Source organism: Juglans microcarpa x Juglans regia, chromosome 6D (assembly GCF_004785595.1).
Source record: "Juglans microcarpa x Juglans regia isolate MS1-56 chromosome 6D, Jm3101_v1.0, whole genome shotgun sequence".
Lineage (NCBI taxonomy): Eukaryota > Viridiplantae > Streptophyta > Magnoliopsida > Fagales > Juglandaceae > Juglans > Juglans microcarpa x Juglans regia.
The window spans coordinates 23,941,180-23,962,919 of NC_054604.1; the positions used below are offsets into that span (position 1 = coordinate 23,941,180).

The window sequence follows — 21,740 nt, forward strand, 5'->3', positions numbered from 1 at the left end:
AGAGAGAGAGAGAGAGAGATCAGGACCATACTAAGTGGGAAAAGGATGAAACAAGTAGAAAGCGTGACTGAAGCAACACGTTTCCTATTCAAGCCGTAAACGTGTTTCAGACGCTTGGAGAAGTCAATATTGCACATATTCCTCCTGGTTACATATATCACTGCCACAGAGTTCTAGAATATCAGGAACTGGAACATTGCTAGCTTCTTCTTATGCTTGATATCCACACGATTTTAGGTGATATTCAATGTTACACTGAGACTAGGGATAGATCAATGTTGCAATATATATATATATAACAAGTTGGTCATCCTGAGTTAGAATTTGATGGCCTGCCCATGACCATTCTTCTATCTTAATCTGTTATTTCAGGCCTTCGGCAAAGTTGGTTTGGAGTTCAGTCAGCTAAGGCACCTCTGAAGATTTTGCCAAGCCATGTTCCTAAGAAATCACAGAGAATAGAAACATGAATATTACTAACTCTGTGTCTACAAGCTTTCACTCTATTTGCTGAACTTTTTGTGGAGGCAGCTCTATACTCAGAAAAAAATAAAAATAAAAACTGTAATTAGTATGATATGAATTAGGACTCACTAGAGTTGCTGTCTGAACTCTAGGACCTCGAGTTTGAGAGAGATCACCAACACAGAGAGTCCTCATAGACAGCAATATATGTTACACTGAATTTATCTCGCCCCAACTAGATCCTAAAACTCAGTCAAGATGATGTGTGGACCGGGGGTGGTGGGGTGGTGGAAAGAAAGAAAGAGTATACCTCGTGAGAAAGACGAGCTTGAGAGAGAGAATTAAGCTGGCAGCTTTCCATATTTGCAAGTAACTGGACTACTGGTTGCAGATAAGGAACACTGCAAAAAGTTGTTACTTAAATAAGACGAGGTATAAAATATTGTCAACTTAAATATCAGAGTGGCAATCGTTCTCTCTTTTATTCCGTGATATAATTGTCGCTTATGTCCCAAGGCAGCATACATACATGTATGTAATACAGCACATTATTACAGCAATGGTCATACAATGGCATGAAGATTGCGCTGGATGGTTTGTGCTTGAGAATAATTACACGGAAGCTTACATCCAAATCTGAAAAAATGGGGTAAACTGTGTAAAATGGAAGCCTACTTGCCCACAAAAAAACAAAAACTTGAGGAATGCAGTCAACAAAATACAATTTACATTGCATTTTTCTGTCAAGAACAACTGTCAGTTTTGGATAATTCAAAATGCTTCTGTTTGACACACCCCAAATAAAAAATGGCCAAGCAGCTGGGGATGAAGCTGAATTACTCAGAAGGAAATCTCCAACTAATTCCGAATAAATAAGTGCTTTCTTCCAAAGCACAATTGTTTCTATGTTTAAAATTTCAGGATCTAAAATATAACATAAAAACTGCCCCCCTTCTCCAACAAGGAAAGAGACCAAAAGCTTTTCAAAATGTGTTCATGACCCAGAATATGTGCCACGTCTATTTACATGTTTCCTTTAAAGTGAGAGTGACATCAGAAAGTTATTGATGTATTTTAAAGGCCATGTCAAGACCAACTGTAATCTGAAATAAAAATGGTGTTCTACATGCTACAACCTGTGTAATCCATTCTCCATATGTGCATCCAAGGATGAAATGACATGAGGCATCTGCTCCAACACCTGCAGCACAAGAAAAGAAGAATAGAAATATCAGAATGTGGTAAAGATATCCTATTGTTAAGAAACAAAAGAATAAAATAGTCCATATTTATTTTGTGCAGCAGATCTACATACTTGCCCGGTATTCTTGATTATAGAGGTTTTTGCCAAAAGGTTCTTTGGAAGCTTTCTCAGTTGGGCCTGCATATGATACAATAATAATTTATGAGCAACCATGCATAATAAACTATAAAGGAATATCAGTTTTCATTTGACAATTTAAGATCCTTTTGACAAGCACCAATTATGTACATCGTTCACGAAAGACAGAATGTGATTCATGTGTGACCTTAAAAATTGCACCTGATGACATGACTGGTTTTGTTTTGATAAGTAACGATGACATGACTGTACCAGTAAACATAAATGAGGATTCTTCTTATTTTCTCTCTAGTAGATCACAGGTTTTATGTCACATATCTTTTTTTATGGGTAAATAAAATTTTATACAAATGAGGATTCTTCTTATTTTCTCTCTAGTAGATCACAGGTTTTATGTCACATATCTTTTTTTTATGGGTAAATAAAATTTTATTGATTGTAAGAATACGTAAAAGCCCAAGTACAAGGGTCATAGACAAGAGCAACACATAGGAGTGATGTTCTAATGATACAAGAAATTCATGAATGGTCATGCCATTAAAATCAAGTTCAATTGACCATTGGAACAGGTGTTAAAAAAGAAAGTTCTAAGTTCATCCAATGACCGCTCACGATCCTTGAAGCTTCCCTCATTCCTCTCCCTTCAAAGGCACCCCCATAGCCAGATCAGAACCATCTTCCAAATTGCGGCAATCTGCAAAGTGCCTTGAAGACCTCTCCATGAAGCTAAGAGGTCAATCACCCTTATTGGCATCACCCAAGCTACACCCACCCTAGCAAGAAAGTCATTCCACAAGGTCGTGGCAATTTCACAATGTATTAGTAGATGATCGACAGATTCTCCACTCTTTTTACACATACAACACCAATCCAATACTATGATATGGCATTTCCTTTGGTTATCAATAGTGAGAATCTTCCTTAAAGAAGTTGTCCATACAAAAAATGATGTCTTTAAGGGGGCCTTTGTGTTTCAAATGCTCTTCCACGAGAATGGATTGGCATTATGCTTAGGGATGGATTGGTAAAAGGAGCGTACTGTGAAGTTCCCTTTTGCCAAAGGGCACCAAAAAAGCTGGTCTTCACCTCCCCCTCATAAGGATAGAATAGACTAGGTTGTAGAATTCAAAGATTGCGTTAACTTCCCAATCATAGACAGCTCTAAGAAATGTGACATTCCATTGGGGGGTGCCGTTAGAATGGTCAAGGAGGTCCGCAATTGAGGCTTCCTTCATACTTGCTATACCAAAGAAGTCCGGACAGGCTTCCTTCAGTGCTATGTCACTATACTATATGTCATGCCAGAATTTGATTCGGGACCCATTACCCACCTCAAACCAAGTAAAACTAGAAAATTCGGTCCATCCACACCATATGTGCTTCCAAAGACCCACCCAATAAAAATTCACTCACCTCGTTCGAGCACCAACCTCCCCATGTTCTACTATACTTCGAGTCTAAAACCAAAGTTTTGAATTTCGTACCGTACTGGCCGATACAGCTGAAATATACCGTTTCTGTGGTGTAGCCAGTACAGAGAAGTGTATAGTTTCGTATCGGTCAGAAATTCGGCCATTTCAACCCCTACCAGACAATATTTCGACCCGTACCGGCCTATATTTCGGCCTTTACTTTTTCTTCTTTTTTTTTTTTTCATTTCTTCAAATTGCAAGCTCATTTTTTTACGCCCCAATTCAGACCAGATTATTTATAATTTATATATATATATATAATTTATTCATATATAGACTATTATTTTGGAATATAATTTACATATATCTATGTATATAATTTATTCATATATAGATTATTCCGAAATGGTATTCGAAACGGCACCGGTACCGAAATATCTCGTTTCAATGCCTCGACCGAAACGGTCATTGGTACAATGTTCAAAACATTGTCTAAAATTGATCACCACAAAGCTCCATGTTCTAGGGGATATCACCATAGCCATTTTCCCAACAATGCCTTATTAAAAAGCTGCAAATTTCGGATACCCAAACCTCTTTCAGAAATTGGAGAACAAACAGTGCCCATTTTACCGGATGAAATTTGAACTCATCATTCATCCCTCTCCATAGGAAATCCAGCTGTATTTTCTCCATGCGGTAAGCTACTTGTGATGGAAGCGGAAATATAGAGAGGAAATAGGTCGATAAGTTGGATAGAAAGATGAAGAACACCCCATTGGATTGGCAAAGAAAATAGTTGCAAGGGCTGCAAAGTGAAACTAGTTCAACATGTGGGCGAGCAAGCACCTTGTAGAAGGCCTGAAAAATATGTCCCAAAGCGAGGTGGAGATGAGTGTCTTGCCCATGGTAGGCGAGCTAGAAAAGTCGCTAGCTATGAAGATGAGAACGAGGAGCTGAAGAAGCTAGTGGCTCTGATGAGACAAGAGTTACCCGCCCAAGGCAAGCAAGGACTACTCGTCCAGGACGAGTGACGATTTAGGACAGACCAACCTAGACATGGGAACTTTCTGGAATAACACGGAAGTGCTCAGAAGAGTGGCATTGTCGTAAGCAGAATCCCACACTCCACCTGAAGGGTCACATCTGGAGTGGGTCTGCTGAAGGGAGTACAACCCTGGTGGCCATGCGAACTGAACTCAAAAGTATGGCTCAACACCACGTGGAGAACCCTCATTCAAGGAACGACTAAGGAGTTGGCAGACCGTAGGGACGTGCGAACCATACCCTGACCGTCTGTCCCTGTCATCCTGTAGTGTGACAGTCAAGGCGAAAGGACTCGTATTCAAGCATACCTGGAGTCAGAGATAAGTCAGAAGGATGTCTGACGGTCCCACCCTATATAAGAAGACATGGAACAAAATCTCACTTTTAAAATCTTAGACCACCTGAGACCTTGTGGAGCCAAAATTTTCTAAGGAAGTGAGGAAATAGTAGCGCATCGATCCAGCAAACCCAAGTTGTAAGGTAGGTTAGCTTCTAAGACAGGATTGGAAAATGTGGGGTAAATGTTGTATGTAAGAAGCACTTGCATTTTTGTAACCCCCTCGTTTCTGATCATAAATAAATCTATTTTGGATCATTATGTTTATCTTATGTTCATTCCTTGTTTTTAGAGACTTTGCATGTATTTTCTATTTTCATTGAATCATGATCCCGATATGTGTATCTATATCTCTATGTGAGTATGTGTACCCTACATCAACTTTCATGGGGCAGGATAGAGTTCCCTGTGTCCATTCCCATGAGACGTCACCACGAGTTTCAAACGGGTATTCCCTGTGAGGATTGGGGTGGGCTGGTATTGTGGTGCTTGACCACACCTAATAGTCAAGATATAGAATCCCCAGCGTATCATGTGGTGGTGTCCTCAAGTTGGTTGGCTAGGTAGACGTTTCCCTGGTGTGACAAGTGATCTCTGCCTGAGAGTCAACCTGTGTTAGGGTTCAGGGAAGCTAGCTTGCACAAGGCTTAGACAGGTAGAAGAGATTTCCCCGAGACCAATAGTGGAGGGGCTCATTCCCCTAATCGCATTAGGCAACGAATGTCAGTGTGACGAAATGTTTGTGTGATGAGCCTCTGTATGTCGGTTGTTGTACCATTGATACCGATGCGACTTTATGGATTTGACCTATTGAGGAAGGGTGATTCCTCACCATATTATATATTCGTGCTTTGAATAATATTTTGCATAAGAGGGTAACTCCTTAAAGGGTGATTCCTCGCCAAGCTTATATGTATGTGTGGGTGTGTGTGTGTGTGTGTGTGTGTGTGTGTGTTCCACTAAGAGGGTGATTCCTTGTCACATTCTACGGATTCATTAGTTTATACCTCAGAGGGTGATTTCTCGCCAAAGCATGCACATATGTGTCCTTTGATTATTTACATGAACTATTCATTACATCTTCAGGAGCATTATCCCTCATTAGCAGTTTTTGTCATGGTTGTCTAACCTACCCATGGTTTCACTTTCGAAATCATAGACTGTGATATAGAGTTAAAACCGGAGTGATGCCCGAGGAGGAAGAGCCAAACTTGCCCAAACCCTAAAGACGAAAGCCTATCTTTGTCGTAGGCGCCAGCAATAAGGAGATGTACTTAGCCTTTTAGAAGGAGGCGACCTTTGATTATTTACATGAACTATTCATTACATCTTCAGGAGCATTATCCCTCATTAGCAGTTTTTGTCATGGTTGTCTAACCTACCCATGGTTTCACTTTCGAAACCATAGACTGTGATGTAGAGTTGAAACCGGAGTGATGCCCGAGGAGGAAGAGCGAAACTTGCCCTAACCCTAAAGACGAAGGCCTATCTTTGTCGTAGGCGCCAGCAATAAGGAGATGTACTTAACCTTTTAGAAGAAGGAGACCAACTGTATTTGGTCTGCTGCCTATTAGGCGATGAACATATTATTTTGGTTGATTGTAATATTACAAGGAAGGACAGTAATGATTTCCTAAAATATGTCGTAGGCCCCGTTTGGATTAAGAGTTGATCTCAACTCATCCCATCTCATCCCATCTCATCTCATCTCATCTCATGTAATCATTACAACTTTTCCAAATTTTCACACAAAATATAATAAACAATTCAACTTTTTCAAATCTCAAAACAATAATAATATTAAAAAATAATATTCTAACAATATTTTATTTAACTTTCAACTTTCATCTCAACTCACTATCCAAACCTCACCTTAGACTTCTGGTATTGCAAGGTCTACTTACCGACTAGGGCTTGTTTGGAGAAAATTTCCATCCCAAAATTCTCATCTCATCTCATCTCATATCCTTTCCAAACATGACTCAAACACAAATAATTTCAAACTAATCATTACAACTTTTTCAAACTAATTATTACAAATTTTTCAAACTTTCAAACAAAAAATAATAAACAATTCAACTTTTTCAAATCCCAAAACAAAAATAATATTAAAAAACTCTATTCTAATAATATTTTAACTTTATAATATTTTTTATTCAACATTTTCTCTCCTTTACCAAAACCCCATAAAACATTAAGGCTTCGTTTGGTAACTAAAATCATCTCAACTCATCTCAATTCATCATTACAACTTTTTCAAATTACAATACAAAATATAATAAGCAATTCTACTTTTTCAAATCCCAAAATAATAATAATATTAAAAATAATATTCTAACAATATTTTATCATCTCAACTCAACTCAGTTCAACATCCAAACGCAGCCTAACTCAAACTATCTCACTACTATTCACAAACGATTTTATTACTATTCACAAAATTCTCATCTTACTCCCCAAGCTTGTCCTAACCTCTACATTTTCCATTACGATCTTATGATCGAAACCAACACGCGCACTTCCTTTGGATGAGGCACGCCTAACCCAATCAAACTCTAGATGTAGACTGCTTGACTAGCACCCTTGGCACCATGGAACCTCGCCATGACCTTTACACGAGGGACGGGGCACCACAACATCCGCTTCCAACTAGCGAGTTTCCACTCCATCTTTTCTAGGACATCATTTCAAATGGATATCGATTTGTAGTGAGCACCCAACGGGAGACCAATATATTTCATGGGTAAATGAGATATCTTACATCCCAAGATAGAAGTCATACCATCCACATTTTGCACTTGCCCCACCGAAACTACATCTGATTCAGCAAAGTTCACCTTCAATCCAGAAACGACTTCAAAGCATAAGAGGAGAGCCTGCAATGCACGGATATGATCATGGTTGGCCTCACAAAATACTAGGGTATCATCGGCAAATAAGAGATGAGATATATTGAGAGAGCTAGTGTTTACGTCCCCCACTAAGAAGCCGGATATAAAGCCACCCTCGACAACATCGTCGATCATTTTGCTAAATGCTTCCATTACAGAAACAAAAAATAATGGAAATAAGGGATCCCCCTGTCTCAATCCCCGCGAACTTTCAAAGAAACCACTTGTTTTGCTGTTAATCAAAATAGAGAAGAAGCATGTAGTAGAGATGCAATGTTTGATCCAGGAACACCACTTCGCCCAAACCTACATCTCTCGAGCATATAGAGTAAGAAGATCCAATTGACTCAATCATAGGCCTTTTCCATATCTAGATTGCAAATAAGCCCTGGCTCTCCCGATTTGAGTCTACTATCCACGCATTCGTTGGCAATAAGCACTACATCAAGTATTTGCCTCCCTTTCACAAAGGCAATTTACGGCTTTGATATTACTTTCTCCACCACCGTGCTTAACCTGTTCACCAAGACTTTTGAAATGATTTTATACATCCCACTCACCAAACTTATGGGGCAATAATCTTTAGCCTCAACCACCCCTAGTTTTTTCGGAATAAGAGTAATGAAGGTTCAATAAGGCTTTTTTCAAACCTTCCATTTTCATCGAACTCTTGGAAGACCCCCATGATATCAGCCTTGATCACTTCCCAACAGAATTGAAAGAACGCCATAGTGAAACCGTCTGGACCTGGAACTTTATCATCCGCCATGCTTTTTAACACTTTCCGAACCTCCATTTCTTCAAAAGGCCTCTTGAGCCATCCTTTTACTTGTGGGTCGATGGTATCAAATGTAAGTCCATCTATTCTCGGTCGCCAAGGAAATTGATCCAAAAGCAAATTCTCATAGTAGTTGACAATGTGATCTGACCTTGGTTTAATTAGAGATAGTCACCCCATCTACCAACAACATATCAATCACATTGTTTCTCCTGTGTGAGTTAGTCACCCAATGGAAGAAATTCGTACATTTATCCCCCTCCTTCAACCAGAGGGCTCTTGACTTTTGTCTCCAAGATATCGCTTCCATGAGAGATACCCTCTTAAGTTCTACAGACACTTGAGTTTTGCGAGCCCTTTCCCTTACCTCCAATATGTTCTCCAAACCCTTAAGTTCCTCCAAGAATGACTTCTTCTAGCTTTCCACATTACCAAACACCTGTTCATTCCAACTCTTCAAGTCATTTTTCAGTGCCTCCAATTTACACGTTAGGATATAACTTGGAGTTCCATGGAATTTATAAGAAGTCCATCATTGTTTCACTCGATCAATAAAGCCCTCTGTCAAAATGCCGTGATCAGAATAAAGCACTTCTTGCTTTCACTAGTAAACATCTGCAAGGGCATTTATGTGTGGACACTAACACTATGGAAGCCCATTACAAAAAAAAAAAAAAAAAAAAATCAACAGCATAAACGCGGGTAAGAGTAAAGCACTAGCAATGGTGGATGAACTCCAAAATTCCAATCATGTTCTATCCATTTCAAATCATATGACCTGCCTTCAAGACTTTTGGTCCTTTGCCATGTTGAATATTGATGGTCATCATGGCCTCAAGGGACCATCCATCACGTTACTAGATAATAGCTTCTTATCCAGTTCCCAAAGATAAGTCTCACTCTTCATGCTTCACCCAGGTTACCTACAGTATTTGGCTCCATTCCCACGGGCCACCAACATTCACATTTCTTTTTCAGTTAAGTTCCAGTGTATATTTTTATTCCTCTCTTGAACACATTTGCATTTTTGTTTTATACTACATAAGTAGTATATCTTTTGAATTGGTAAGCTACTTGACCTCAACCTTTACCCTGTTCATATAAGGGAGAAAGAGGTATTATTTGAACTAGAACTCACTGGCACATTTATACAAGTATTCTAGGAACCCTTTCATATGACCCAGGATTGATCAAATTATTCCCATACTATCAAATTTCACAATTTATATTAAAGAAATTGATCAGATTTTGCCTCTCACTCTAACTAGCCTCTCTTTCTGCTTCATCTACTTGTCAAACAGTTATTACTAGTTACATACATGCAACACATGGTCTTATAAGAAGAATGGAAGAGATTCAAAAGGTTCAAAAGACCTTGCATCAGAATCAACAGAGAAACAAATTCGTGCCTCTTAATCGCACTACATATGATGTATGCACAAAAAAAATATTGTAGTCGACAGGTCAATCGATCTGGCAAAACAAAAAATAAAAATAAGACAAATATTCGTACTCCGATTCGAATGCGAATTAAATTCGGTGTTTCAACATTCATCGACATGTGCACATATAGAGAGTTCTTTCCGAAGAGGATTCAATCTTTCAAATTTAACCAAAACCGACATACAAAACGGCTTTATTATAGAAAACAGGACAAACGCACTGAGCCACAATGCACTGTATCTTCAAGAACGTAAAAATTATAGAGAGACGGGGGGGAGGGGGATAGGGGGCTAATTGCCTGAGAAGCAGAAGTCTGTTGCATCAAGTGAAGGAGATTGGAGGTGGACTGAACGGTTTGAAAGATCTGATCGGCCACGGAGGCTTTGGCCGCGCCTTCTCTGCTGCTCCCGTGGTTCGCTAACTTCGCTGAGGTTGCCATTGTTTACAAAAAAGTTTCTCCGACCCAATTTGGAAGAAACCTCTAATCTTTAAATAACTGTTATTTAAATAATTGACATTTTAAATTACTAAGCTAATAAAAATAACTGAAAGTCAAAATTTATATAGCATAATTATTACTTTTTAGAGTTTCTGATTTTTTTTTTTTTTTTTAATCAAGAATCATAAAACTGTGTATTAACTTTGAGTAATGTCATCAATACATTATTTTTTCGTATCTATCCTATCAGAAATAAAAGTTGGCATATCTTCCATCCAAATAAGTTTTGATTCTAAACATAAAGCTTGCTTGGCTAATTTATGAGCCACTTCATTTGATGTCTTGTGAACATACTGCACCTTCCATCCTTGCTGCTGTTGAAGCATCTTCTTGGCATCGTGAACTATACTCCCATAGATTGGATAATCAGTATTGTCTTCATTGATAACTTTCACAATATTTTGTGCATCACCCTCGAACATTACTCTATGAAAACCAAGGTCCCTACTGTTCTCCATAGCTTTCCAAAGTGCCATACATTCTGCTGTTGCAGGGTGTTGCACATATTTCTTTTGATCACAGCAGGCTGTTAGTGCTTCCCCCATTTCATCCCTTATAAATATGCCAATGCCCATTTTTTTCCATTTTTTTATCAATAGATGCATCCCAATTAACCTTCACCTGTCCTTTATTAGGTTTCTGCCATCTCGTTGGTCTCCCTATATTGCTGCTATGAAGTTTCTTCTTTATCTCTGATTGAGCCATTTTGAAATCTCTAATCTGTGCTCTTGCTGCATTGATAACCTGGCCAGGGGATATGAATTTGTTTTCAAACACAAGCTGGTTTCTTCTTATCCATATGTTCCACATAATCAAAATCACTTCCTCCATTTCCTCTTTAGCTAATTTCTGCATCAGTTTCTTAAGCAGTTCCAGCAGGTTACCCTCATTGGTTTTCCACTTTTGGATTTTAGAGTAAGTCTCACACCAGACATCATTAGTAGCAACACACTGCCACAACACGTGTATGACAGATTCCTTTTGCTCCTTGCATATTGGGCATGCATCATTCTTTACTAGTTTCTTGCTCAACAAATTAGCTCTAGTGGCTAGAAAGTTGTTCCCAGCTCTCCACAAAAACTGTTTGACTTTCCCTGGTACATCTAGTTGCCATATCTTAACCCATCTTTGGTCATCTTCCATCTCCTTTGAAGATTCACCTTTAAGACTTCTCTTCCTTTCTAGTTCAAGATAATAAGCACTTCTTACTGAGAATTGACCTTTATTAGAAGGGCCCCATACCAGCTTGTCTTCACAATCCATCCTACTCAAATGTAAGCTAAGAATCTGGTTCACCTCATCCACACCAAATAAATCTCGGATCAAGGCTTCATTCCATACCTTCTCCTCTTGCACAATCAGTTCCTCAACATTTGCCTCCTCATTCAATCTTGAAACTGGGGATTGAACTCTGAAAGATGAAGGAGTTGTTAGCCATTTATCCCCCCAAATTTTAATACTTCTTCCATTTCCCACCCTCCACCTCAAACCTTCCTTGATCAGATCAGAAGCCTGCCAGACACTTTTCTAGATTTGTGAAGGTCTACTGCCTAACTTGGCACTTAGGAAGGATGAGTCTTTAAAGTATTTCTGCTTGTAAATCTGAGCCACTAAACTCGAAGGATTATTCAAAAATCTCCATCCTTGCTTGGCTAGTAATGCTAAGTTGAAACACTCTACATTTCTAAACCCAAGCCCTCCTTTTTGTTTTTGTTTTCCCATATTTTCCCAACTACTCCAATGTACCCCTTTTCTGGTTTTATGATTGCACCACCAGAATTTGGCAAACATACTATTAAGCTCATGACAGAGTCTTTTTGGGAGCAGAAAGACACTCATAGTATAGGTTGGGACAGCTTGAAGAACAGCCTTAATTAACACCTCCTTTCCTGCAGTTGATAGAAAGTTGTTTTTCCAATTTGTGATTTTTCTCCAAACCCTTTCCTTTATGCCTCTGAAAGTGTGGTATTTGGACCTTCCAATAACTGGAGGCAACCCCAAGTACTTCTCATAAGTCCCTACCATCACAGCCCCACCAGCTTCTCTTATCAACCTCTTATCAAGAAGGTTTGTATTTGAACTAAAATAAATTGCAGATTTCTCTTTGTTAAGCACCTTGCCAGAGGCAATCTCGTATATCTGCAACATTGCTTGAATTTTCTGCCATTCCTCAACTTTATCCCTTCCAAATAAAACACAGTAATCTGCAAACAATAAATGGTTTACTCTGCAACCCCCTCTTGCCACATTAACCCCTCTTGTATCCCCATGTGAGTCAGAAAAATTGAGAAGAGTGGATAAGCCCTCTGCACAGAGAATAAAAAGATAAGGAGATAGTGGATCTCCTTGTCTCAATCCTCTAGAAGGGTAAAAGTAGAACCAGGCTGTCCATTCACCAATACTGAGTAAGAAACAGTCTGAACACACCTCATTATCAAGTGAATCCACTTATCACAGAACCCCATTCTACCCATGACAGATTCAAGAAAATTCCACTCTATTCTATCATAAGCCTTTGACATGTCCAATTTAATAGCCATGGAACCAATCTTGCCCTTCTTTCTGGCCTTCATAGAGTGCAAAAGTTTATAAGCAACCATAATGTTATCGGTTATTAATCTCCCTGGAATAAAAGCACTTTGGTTTGGAGATATAATGAGGTTTAGAAATTTCTTCATCCTATTTGCCAGCACCTTAGACATGATTTTATAAGCCACATTGCATAAACTAATGGGCCTATACTCACTAACTTTACTGTGGCTCTTAACTTTGGGAATTAGAGCAATTAAAGTATGGTTTAAAGAAGGGTCGAAAGGATTACCATTCAGCCAAGAGAGCACGGAATTGCTGACTTCTTCTCCAATTATGTGCCAGTGTTTCTGATAAAAACAAGCTCCGAATCCATCTGGTCCAGGAGACTTTAAAGGAGTCATTTGGTGTATTGCTTCTTCAATCTCTACTCTAGTAAACACCTTTTCCAGCCCTTCATTCATTTGAGCACTAACTCGAGGTTCCATCTTCAGAAGGCAATTACTTATTTCTGTTTGACTAGGATTAGAAGAAGTAAACAATTTCCCAAAATAATTGTTAAAGGCTGCTTCTACATCTTCTTTTCTTGACCAGTTTCTACCATTTTCATCACTAATTTCACTGATCTTATTCTTGGCTCTTCTCTGGTTTGCACAGCTATGGAAAAATTTTGTGTTTTTGTCCCCTAGCTGATACCAATTTTGTTTTGCTCTCTGCCTCCACCTTAAATCTTCCTTCTCCAATAGCCTCTCCACCTCCTTTTGAATTGTTTTTATAACTTCTACATTACTACTGCATTCCTTTTTTTGTAACCTCCTCAAAACTTTTGTTTTTTCTTCTAACTCCCTTCCCACACTTGATCCCTTCTGTTTACTCCATCTAGTTAGAGCTTGTTTGCTGATTTCTAGTTTGGAAAGCCTCATTGGAGTCTCCTCTTCCCTTATTTCTCCACTACCCCATATCCTTCTCAATATCTCAGAACACTCATCCTTAAGACCCCAACTAGCTTCATATCTAAATATTCTCTTCTTGTTCCTCTCCCTATCAACCATCTGGTTCATAAACCATAATAATGGCCTATGATCAGAACATCTAGCTGCCATTACATCCACCCAACCTTCTTGAAACAGATTTTTCCATCTTTCATTTACAACAGTCCTGTCTAGCCTTTCTTTAGTGAAGGTCTCATCTTCATGTTTATTGCTCCAAGTGTATTTGTCCCCTCTCCATCCCATATCATAAAGACTCCCTTCCTCCAAAGCACTTCTGAATGCTGCCATTTGACTTTCTTGCCGCTGTCTTCCACCCTTTTTTTCATCCTGAGCAATTATTTCATTGAAATCACCAATAACTCCCCACCCAATGTTCATATCAAGTTTAAGGGAGGAGAAAAATCTCCAAGAGGAAGCTCTCTTGCTAGCTTCAGGTTCTCCATAATACCCTGTCAATAACCACTTGTTCAAATCTCCTTCATTGGTAATCCATAAGCTAATGTGTCTATGAGAGTAATTAGCCACCTTAGCTGTCATCGTGTGATCCCAAAACATAATTAAGCCACCCTTCCTACCAACTGGTTCCACTACAAAGAACCCCTCACACTTCAGTCTTTTTTTCATTTTTTCACTTTTATTTTTATTCATCTTAGTTTCCATTAAGAAAACTATGTTGGGCCTCTTCTCCTTCACCATATGGTAAAGGTCTTGAATTGTCTAAGGGTTCCCAAGCCCTTGGCAATTCCAGCTTAGCATTTTCATTGTGGTAGGTGGGGCTGTTCAACAGCCACCACTCATACATTTGTATCTGCTGTACTTTCTTCATCTTCCAGATAACTCATCTTCTTTCTTGCTTTTTTCCTCTCTCCCTCCTCCCCTTGGCTCCCTTTTCTTTTTTTCACTTGGATGAAATCCCCTCTCTGTTTCTGATTTTTTCTTTATATGTTTGCCTGTTGGAATTAAATACTCAAATTTCAAAAGGATGCATAATATATAGAAGTGTTATAAATATAAAAAAATTATACAAAAGTAAATAACTAAAGTGAGGTGTATTCAAGTAATCAGTTAAATTTATTTTATGATAAAAATAATTTTATAATCTAACGTATTATATTAAATCATGTTATTTTTTAATTTTATTTTATATTATTACTTTATGTTTAAAGTACATAGTTGTCGCACTAACATGGGCCGAACGTCACTTATGTGTCTCATTGAATCCATTCTAAACCAATAATAGGAAAGGATGTCATATGTCCCCCAAAGTTAATTTTGGATACTTCATTATGGGGATCAGATTTTCAATGCCTTTAAATACGGATAATTGCAATGCACACTGTCGGATTGATTGATGAATAATGATAGTATTATCACTCTTCTACTTCCCTTCTATTATTTTTTTTAATTTTTTAAATTTTTTTAAAAATTTTCTTTTACTTAATAGTTAAAAAAAATATCTATTAGCGAAATTATATATTTTTAAAATTTTTTTAATTATTAAAGATATTAAAAAAATACTTAAAAGAAAAAAAATACACTAACAATAGTAAAGTGGTGGTAAAAAGATTGTAAGTCTATTACTACCCTAGATAGATTCTCTTTTAATTGACAAAACTGTCTTCGTGATATCGTCTTTTCTTTATCACAAAGAGAGAAATTTTAGAACTCTAATGGCTAGATTTCATTTTATTTATTTATTTCTGTAATGTATTGTTTGTTTGGAATGTTTGTTGAATTTTCCCGCCTCCAATTATTATATATATATATATATATATATATATATATATTATTTTCATTAATTTTAAATTACCCAAAAAAAACTAGGAAAGATATCAACTCGAAATCCAAAAGAAATATATCTCAGTAATTACTGCTCTTAAGCTTAAGATCCTGAAGTTGAGCTGTTAAGCTATTTATGAAATTATCCTTTAATGAAAATTAAAAAAATATATATATGCATTGCAGTCTAACTAATAATAATAAGGGCCTGCTGGATTATCCTTTTCTTGTAACGGGTCTTCTCTTTTCGTATATATATTTTTTTTTCAATAAAATGTTGTTTTAGTTATAAAAAAAATTATTAATATATAATTAGAGCAAAGTATTTCTTGTTAATCACTAATCGGTATCAGAATGTGGTTTTGGGGTGGTTGCAAATAGTCAAATGAATGGATTAGTTAGAGATCTGGGTCTATAACTCATCAAAAGGGAACCTGAAAATGAAGTCTATGGTGAGTGGGGCTGGCTCTCCTTTAGCCCGCCCATGTAGACTTCTCAGCTCCAGTACGTTGCAACAATGGCATCAGATTATGAATAATGTCAGGTACATTCTTGAAACGTGTAAATAATATGTAGTCATTTTGAAATAGTCTATTATTAAAAAATTAATTTTTTTTATATGAGTTTCGTATTTATTTACTTGTTTTAAATTAATTATATGACGTTTACACACTCACAACTGCAATAATCATTTCTCCATATTATTTTTCAATCTACTTTATTTTTATCACTTCTTCTAGTTGTAACTATTCTATAAGTGCAACTTTGACTTTTTAGCCCAATATTCAATTGTAAAGATGTTAAAACATGATTAGGAAAACCGGTTTTATTGGTAATAGGTTTTAATCACATGAACATTTATGACTCCCTTGTATCTTCAGACAATCATATATTGGTGCTGCTATTGTATATGTCTCTGCTTGGATTATGGTTACTCTTCACATTTATTTTTTGTTTGTCTCTGCTTGGATCGGTTCGGGCGGGGGGGCGGGGAGGACATTGTTTTTAGGGCATAAATGGGATGGGACTTGCAAAGTTCTTGTAAATTTTCAAAGAAAATTTTCATTTACTCTTATTGGAGATGTTTTAAAGTTCTTCGAACTCTAAGACCCCATTTGGATAAAAAAATACTATCAATCCATCTCATTTTATCATTATAACTTTCTCAAAATTCCACACAAAATATAATAAACAATTCAACTTTTTCAAATCTCAAAATAATAATAATATTAAAAAAATAATATTTTAACAATATTTTATTCAACTCATTTAAAACTATCTCATCTCACTATCCAAATGAGCCCTAAGAAAAATCTGGTCTTATTGGCTAGCACACATCTTTCTGTGTATATTTAGCACATGCACATCTTTGTATACAAGTTATAAATCACAAAGACATTATTTAAACGCTTATTTGAGTCTCACACACAAGTTACTACTAATAGTCTTAGAATATTAAAAATAGGAAAACACTATAGACACAAAGAAATTCCACAAAGGGATCACACACACTGATGTGGCACGTTTCTTCCCCTTTTTTTTTCCTTACTTTTTTTCCTCCTCCAGTGCGAGTTCCCTCCCCTCCTCTCCCTTTCCTCTTTGTCTCCGCCCGTCTCCACCCTTCATGTCGTCGTCATGGTGGTCAGGGACCACCTCAGGGTCGGCAGAATCTGTCGGCCATCCAAGCGGGGCACCGTCCGGCGAGGGGATGGGAGTTTCCATGCACGGCAAGCTGCATGCAATGGCGGCAACGGGAAGGATGGAGATGGGCGGAGACAGGGAGGGAAAGGGGAGGACGGGAGGGAACTCTCACGGGAGAGGCACTGCCGTGAATAGGACGGTGCCGCTTGGACCACTGGTAGATTCTGGAGGCTCTGAGGTGGACCCCGACCACCATAGCAACAACAGGAAGGGTGGAGACGGGTTGAGACAGAGGGAAAGGGGGATGAGGGGAGGGGAGACACACGGAAAGGGGAAAAAATCAAAAAAAAAAAAAAAGTGGAGAGACGTGGCACACTGTGTAAGTGTACCATCAATGTGTAAGATTCTTTTGTGTTTGTAGCAACCCTCTTAAAAATAAGAGGTCATGACCACATGAAGTATGGCTGAGCTCGTGTATATTTTACAATCGTGTTATCCTGAATAACAAGATTCCATATAATTCTTGCGATGGTAACAAGAAATAAAGCAAATGTCAGTGTATGTAAATATATGAACATATATAATTAAGCTATTTATTTTCTTCTCTGGATTATGTCAGTAAGCTGGTGAACATGGTGCATATTTTAATGGCATTTACCTTACTGATCCGCAATTTTATGGCATATTGATTTCCTCCTACAATTGAAATATTTCCTATGGGCCAACCTAGAGGTATTCGAGAACCGAGTTGTACGTATGCAGGACATTGTTGATTAAAACCTTTTCTTCCATTCACCTAATAGAATTTAAAGTCAAGGAATAAAATATATGCGTCTATATGCAGAATTTTTCACGAGCTATATACATCTTTGGTAAATTCGAAAAAAATATTAATGTGTCTTTTGTTGCTCTTATTTCTAAGAAAGTTGGGGCTATAGAGGTGAAAGATTTTTGGCCTATTAGTCTCATTAATGAAGTGTATAAGATTATCTCAAAGATATGGAAAACGCTTATGACCATTTTAATTGGAATTTTCTATGTTATTTACTTGGGAGGTGTGGTTTTTGGGATATATGGATTTCATGGATTAGGAATTATATACAGTTTGTTATTTTATTCAGTTTTGGTGAATGGAACACCAGAAGGATTCTTTAACAGCTCTAGGGGATTAAGACAAAGGATCCCCTCTCCCCTTTGCTGTTTGTCATTGTTATGGAAGCATCGAGTCGTATGTTGAGAGCGGTGGTTAATGGAAGCTTCCTTGCTGGATTTTCTATGGGAGGTGTTACTATATCTCACATTCTCTTTGCTGATGACACGCTACTTTTTTGTGAGACAGACAACGATCATGTGCAGTACTTAAGAGCTGCATTACTTTTGCTTTGAAGCGGTTTCGGGCCTAAAGGTAAATCTCTCAAAGTCTAAAATGGTTCATGTTGGTGGTGTGAACAATATTCAAGGCTTGACGAATGTCTTGGGCTGTAAGGTAGCTTTGCTGCCTTTGAAATACCTCAATCTTTCGTTGGGGCTGCCTTCAAGACAAAATCTATTTGGGATGGAGTGTTAGAAAAAATAGAAAGAAGACTGGCTGAATGGAAATGGATATATTTGTCCAAGAGTGGTAGATTAACTCTCATCAAGAGCACTTTATCTAACATTCCCACCTATTTTCTACCTATTTCCCCTATCTGCAAGTGTGGCCTCTCGTATTGAGAAAACTTTTTGCAACTTTCGTTGGGGAGGCATTGAGGAGGAAACTAAGTTCCATATTTGTTGGTTGGGATAAAGTTTGCTCATCGATTCCATGCAGTGTGTTGGGGTGCATAATGTGAGGGTTTTCAATAAAACACTTTTGGAGAAATGGTTGTAAAGATATCATGGGGAAGGGGAGGGCTTATGTAGAGAAATTATAGATTCTAAGTATGGGAGCATTCGAGGGTTGGTTGGCATTCTAAGGAAGTTAAGGGACACATGGTGTGTGATTGTGGAAAAATATTAGAGCTGGATAAGGAAGATTCTCCAAGTTTCTTAAATTCACAATTGGAAGAGATAATAGCATTTATTTTTTACATGATGTCTAGTGCGATGAAAGGGCTCTAAAGCAGATGTTTTCCATGCTCTACCAAATTTATTGTGACAAAAAAGTTGTTATGACTGATTTATTAGTATTATTTAATGGTGTTGTCCATTGGAACGTAAGGTTTTTCGAGACCAACTCAAGATTGGGAGTTGGATATATTTGCTTATTTTTTTGACTCATTATATGCAATAAGACAAAGGATAGGATGATTTGGTATCCAAATGAAAATAAAAAATTCTCGATGTGTTCCTTTTATACGACTCTCTTGGGATTTTCTAATGATTATAGTTTTCCTTGGAAGGTTATTCGGAAGTGCAAGGTACCTCCTAAGATTGCTTTCTTTGTATGCACTACATCTCTAAGGCGAATTCTCACTTCGGATAATCTGAGAAAACGTGACTTCATCATCTTAGATTGGTGATTTATGTGCAAGAGAGATGGAGAATCTGTGAATTATCTTTTGTTACATTGCAAGACGGCCCGGTGTTTACGGAATGAGATCTTTAATCGGACCAGGATGGCGTGGGTTATGCTTGGAAGAGTTAGGGATATTCTGAGGTGCTGGACATGAATTAAGGGAAATGCCCACATCACTGCTGTGTGGAGAATAATCATTCATTGCATTATGTGGCGATTGTGGCTAGAGAGAAACAAGAGGTGCTTTGAAGACATGGAGCATTCTTGAATGAGCTAAACGATTTTTTTACAATACTATACTCTCTTGGGGGCTTCGGCCATTATTTGTAATACGGACAATATTCATGACTTGATTGTATCTCTCATTGGTGTTTAGATGTAATAAGGTATGTTAGTTGTATACTACTAGTGCACTTAGACGATGCATTTTATATCAATAAAACCTTACTCTTATAAAAAAAAAAGTTACTAATGAATGATCCATATGCATGAAAGTTTTCAATGTCAAGCCTAAGGTCAAGTTAAATTAAGTTTACAGTATGATGTGCTATTACTGAATCTTCGACTAATTTTTCTTTGTTTTTATGTTTTAATATCCCAGATGGTGATGGTATGGACACCAAGCAGGAGTGTCAAGAGTAGATTTATGTTCTAGAGTCTTGCCTTTGAATAAGTGTTATTGCCACATAAGACTAGTTTATGCTTACTTTATTATATTTTAGCCTTTGAGTTATGAAACTTTGCCATGCCAAGTAAGTTTTATGATTCAATAAATGAGATATTTTTATAATGATAAGTCTATTTACCGGGCATAATGTTACAGATGTACATGACATTCTTGACCCAAGAGAAGGGGTGTTACAAAACCACCCTCCCCAACACCTAAGATCATCTTGCAAAGAGCTTCTTCCATTATAAAAATAAAAAATAGACAGGATAGAGGATCATCTTGTCTCAAATCTCAGGAGGTTTTAAAGAAGCTTAGCGGTGTGCCATTCACCAAAATAGAGAAGCGAATGGTGGAGATACAATGATTGATCCCTGAACACCATTTAGTACCAAAAACACATTTCTTAAGTATTCAAAGCAAAATCTCCAATTGACTTGGTAATAGGCTTTTTCCATATCAAGTTTGCACAAGAGTCCTGTCTCTTCCCAACTTAGAGTCTACTATCCAAGCATTCATGGGCAATAAAGCACCAAATCCAAAATTTACCCACCTCTAAAAAAAGCATTTTCGGCTTGGGTATTAACTTCTTCTCGACCACTATGCTTAATCTACTCACCAAGACTTTTGAGAGAATCTTGTACATTCCACTCACCATACTAATAGAATAATAATCTTTTACCTTTACCACGCCAAATTATTTTGGAATGAGAGAAATAAAGATTGCATTGAGATTTTTTTCAAAACTTCCATTTTCATGGAATTGGAAGATCCCCATCATATTGTCTTTAATCACTTCCCAACAAGTTTGAAAAAAAGTCATAGAGAAGCCATATGAACCTGGAGCTTTGTCACCCGCCATAAATTTTTACCGCTTCACAAAGCTCCATCTCATTGAAAGGTCTCTCAAGCCATCCTACTTCTTGTGAATTGAGAACTTCAAAATTGAGTCCATCTAAACTTGGTTTCGAAGAGCAAATTCTCATAGCAATTCACAATGTTTCTATGACTATTTTCAGGTTGATTTGAGGTAACCACCCCATCCGCCATCAATGTTTCTATGACATTGTTTCTCCTATGGGAGTTAGCCACCCAGTGAAAGAATTTTTCTGTAACTTATGAGAGCTATATGCAGAGGGTGAAAGAAAATACACGGAGAAATGACACGCTTTGTTATTGACAGATCAATTAAAGTTATTCCTTTTTCTGTAACTTATCATGCTCTCATACTGTCAAACCCCAGTCTTTCAAGCATAATGTTCTCTAGGGATGCGTCAATGCCATGCAAAAAGATTTTATTAAAATCATTGAAAACAAAGGCCATTGATATAATGATATGATTGCATTATACAAGATATTTTTCATTAGTTTATGCGAATTACATGCATGACTCTTTTGTGAAAGACATTGTCTCAATTTTT

At 37.5% G+C, this 21,740-nt stretch overlaps 1 protein-coding gene across 2 annotated transcripts; it reads right to left on the reverse strand.

The window, feature by feature from the left end:
- Positions 1 to 68: 68 nt before the first annotated feature.
- On the reverse strand, positions 69 to 20,665 carry LOC121235087 (tobamovirus multiplication protein 2B-like). Of its 2 annotated transcripts, XM_041131317.1 has the most exons (8): positions 20,653 to 20,665; positions 15,269 to 15,272; positions 10,014 to 10,179; positions 1,781 to 1,846; positions 1,602 to 1,666; positions 1,035 to 1,101; positions 776 to 866; positions 69 to 441 (listed from the first exon to the last, which is right to left on the reverse strand). In XM_041131317.1, the coding sequence occupies exons 3-7, from the start codon at positions 10,152 to 10,154 to the stop codon at positions 807 to 809; spliced, it is 399 nt and encodes a 132-aa protein (XP_040987251.1). In that variant the 5' UTR covers positions 10,155 to 10,179; positions 15,269 to 15,272; positions 20,653 to 20,665; the 3' UTR covers positions 69 to 441; positions 776 to 806. The 2 variants fall into 2 exon arrangements, with proteins under 2 accessions (XP_040987251.1, XP_040987250.1); XM_041131316.1 differs by lacking the exon at positions 1,035 to 1,101.
- Between the last annotated feature and the right edge of the window lie 1,075 nt (positions 20,666 to 21,740).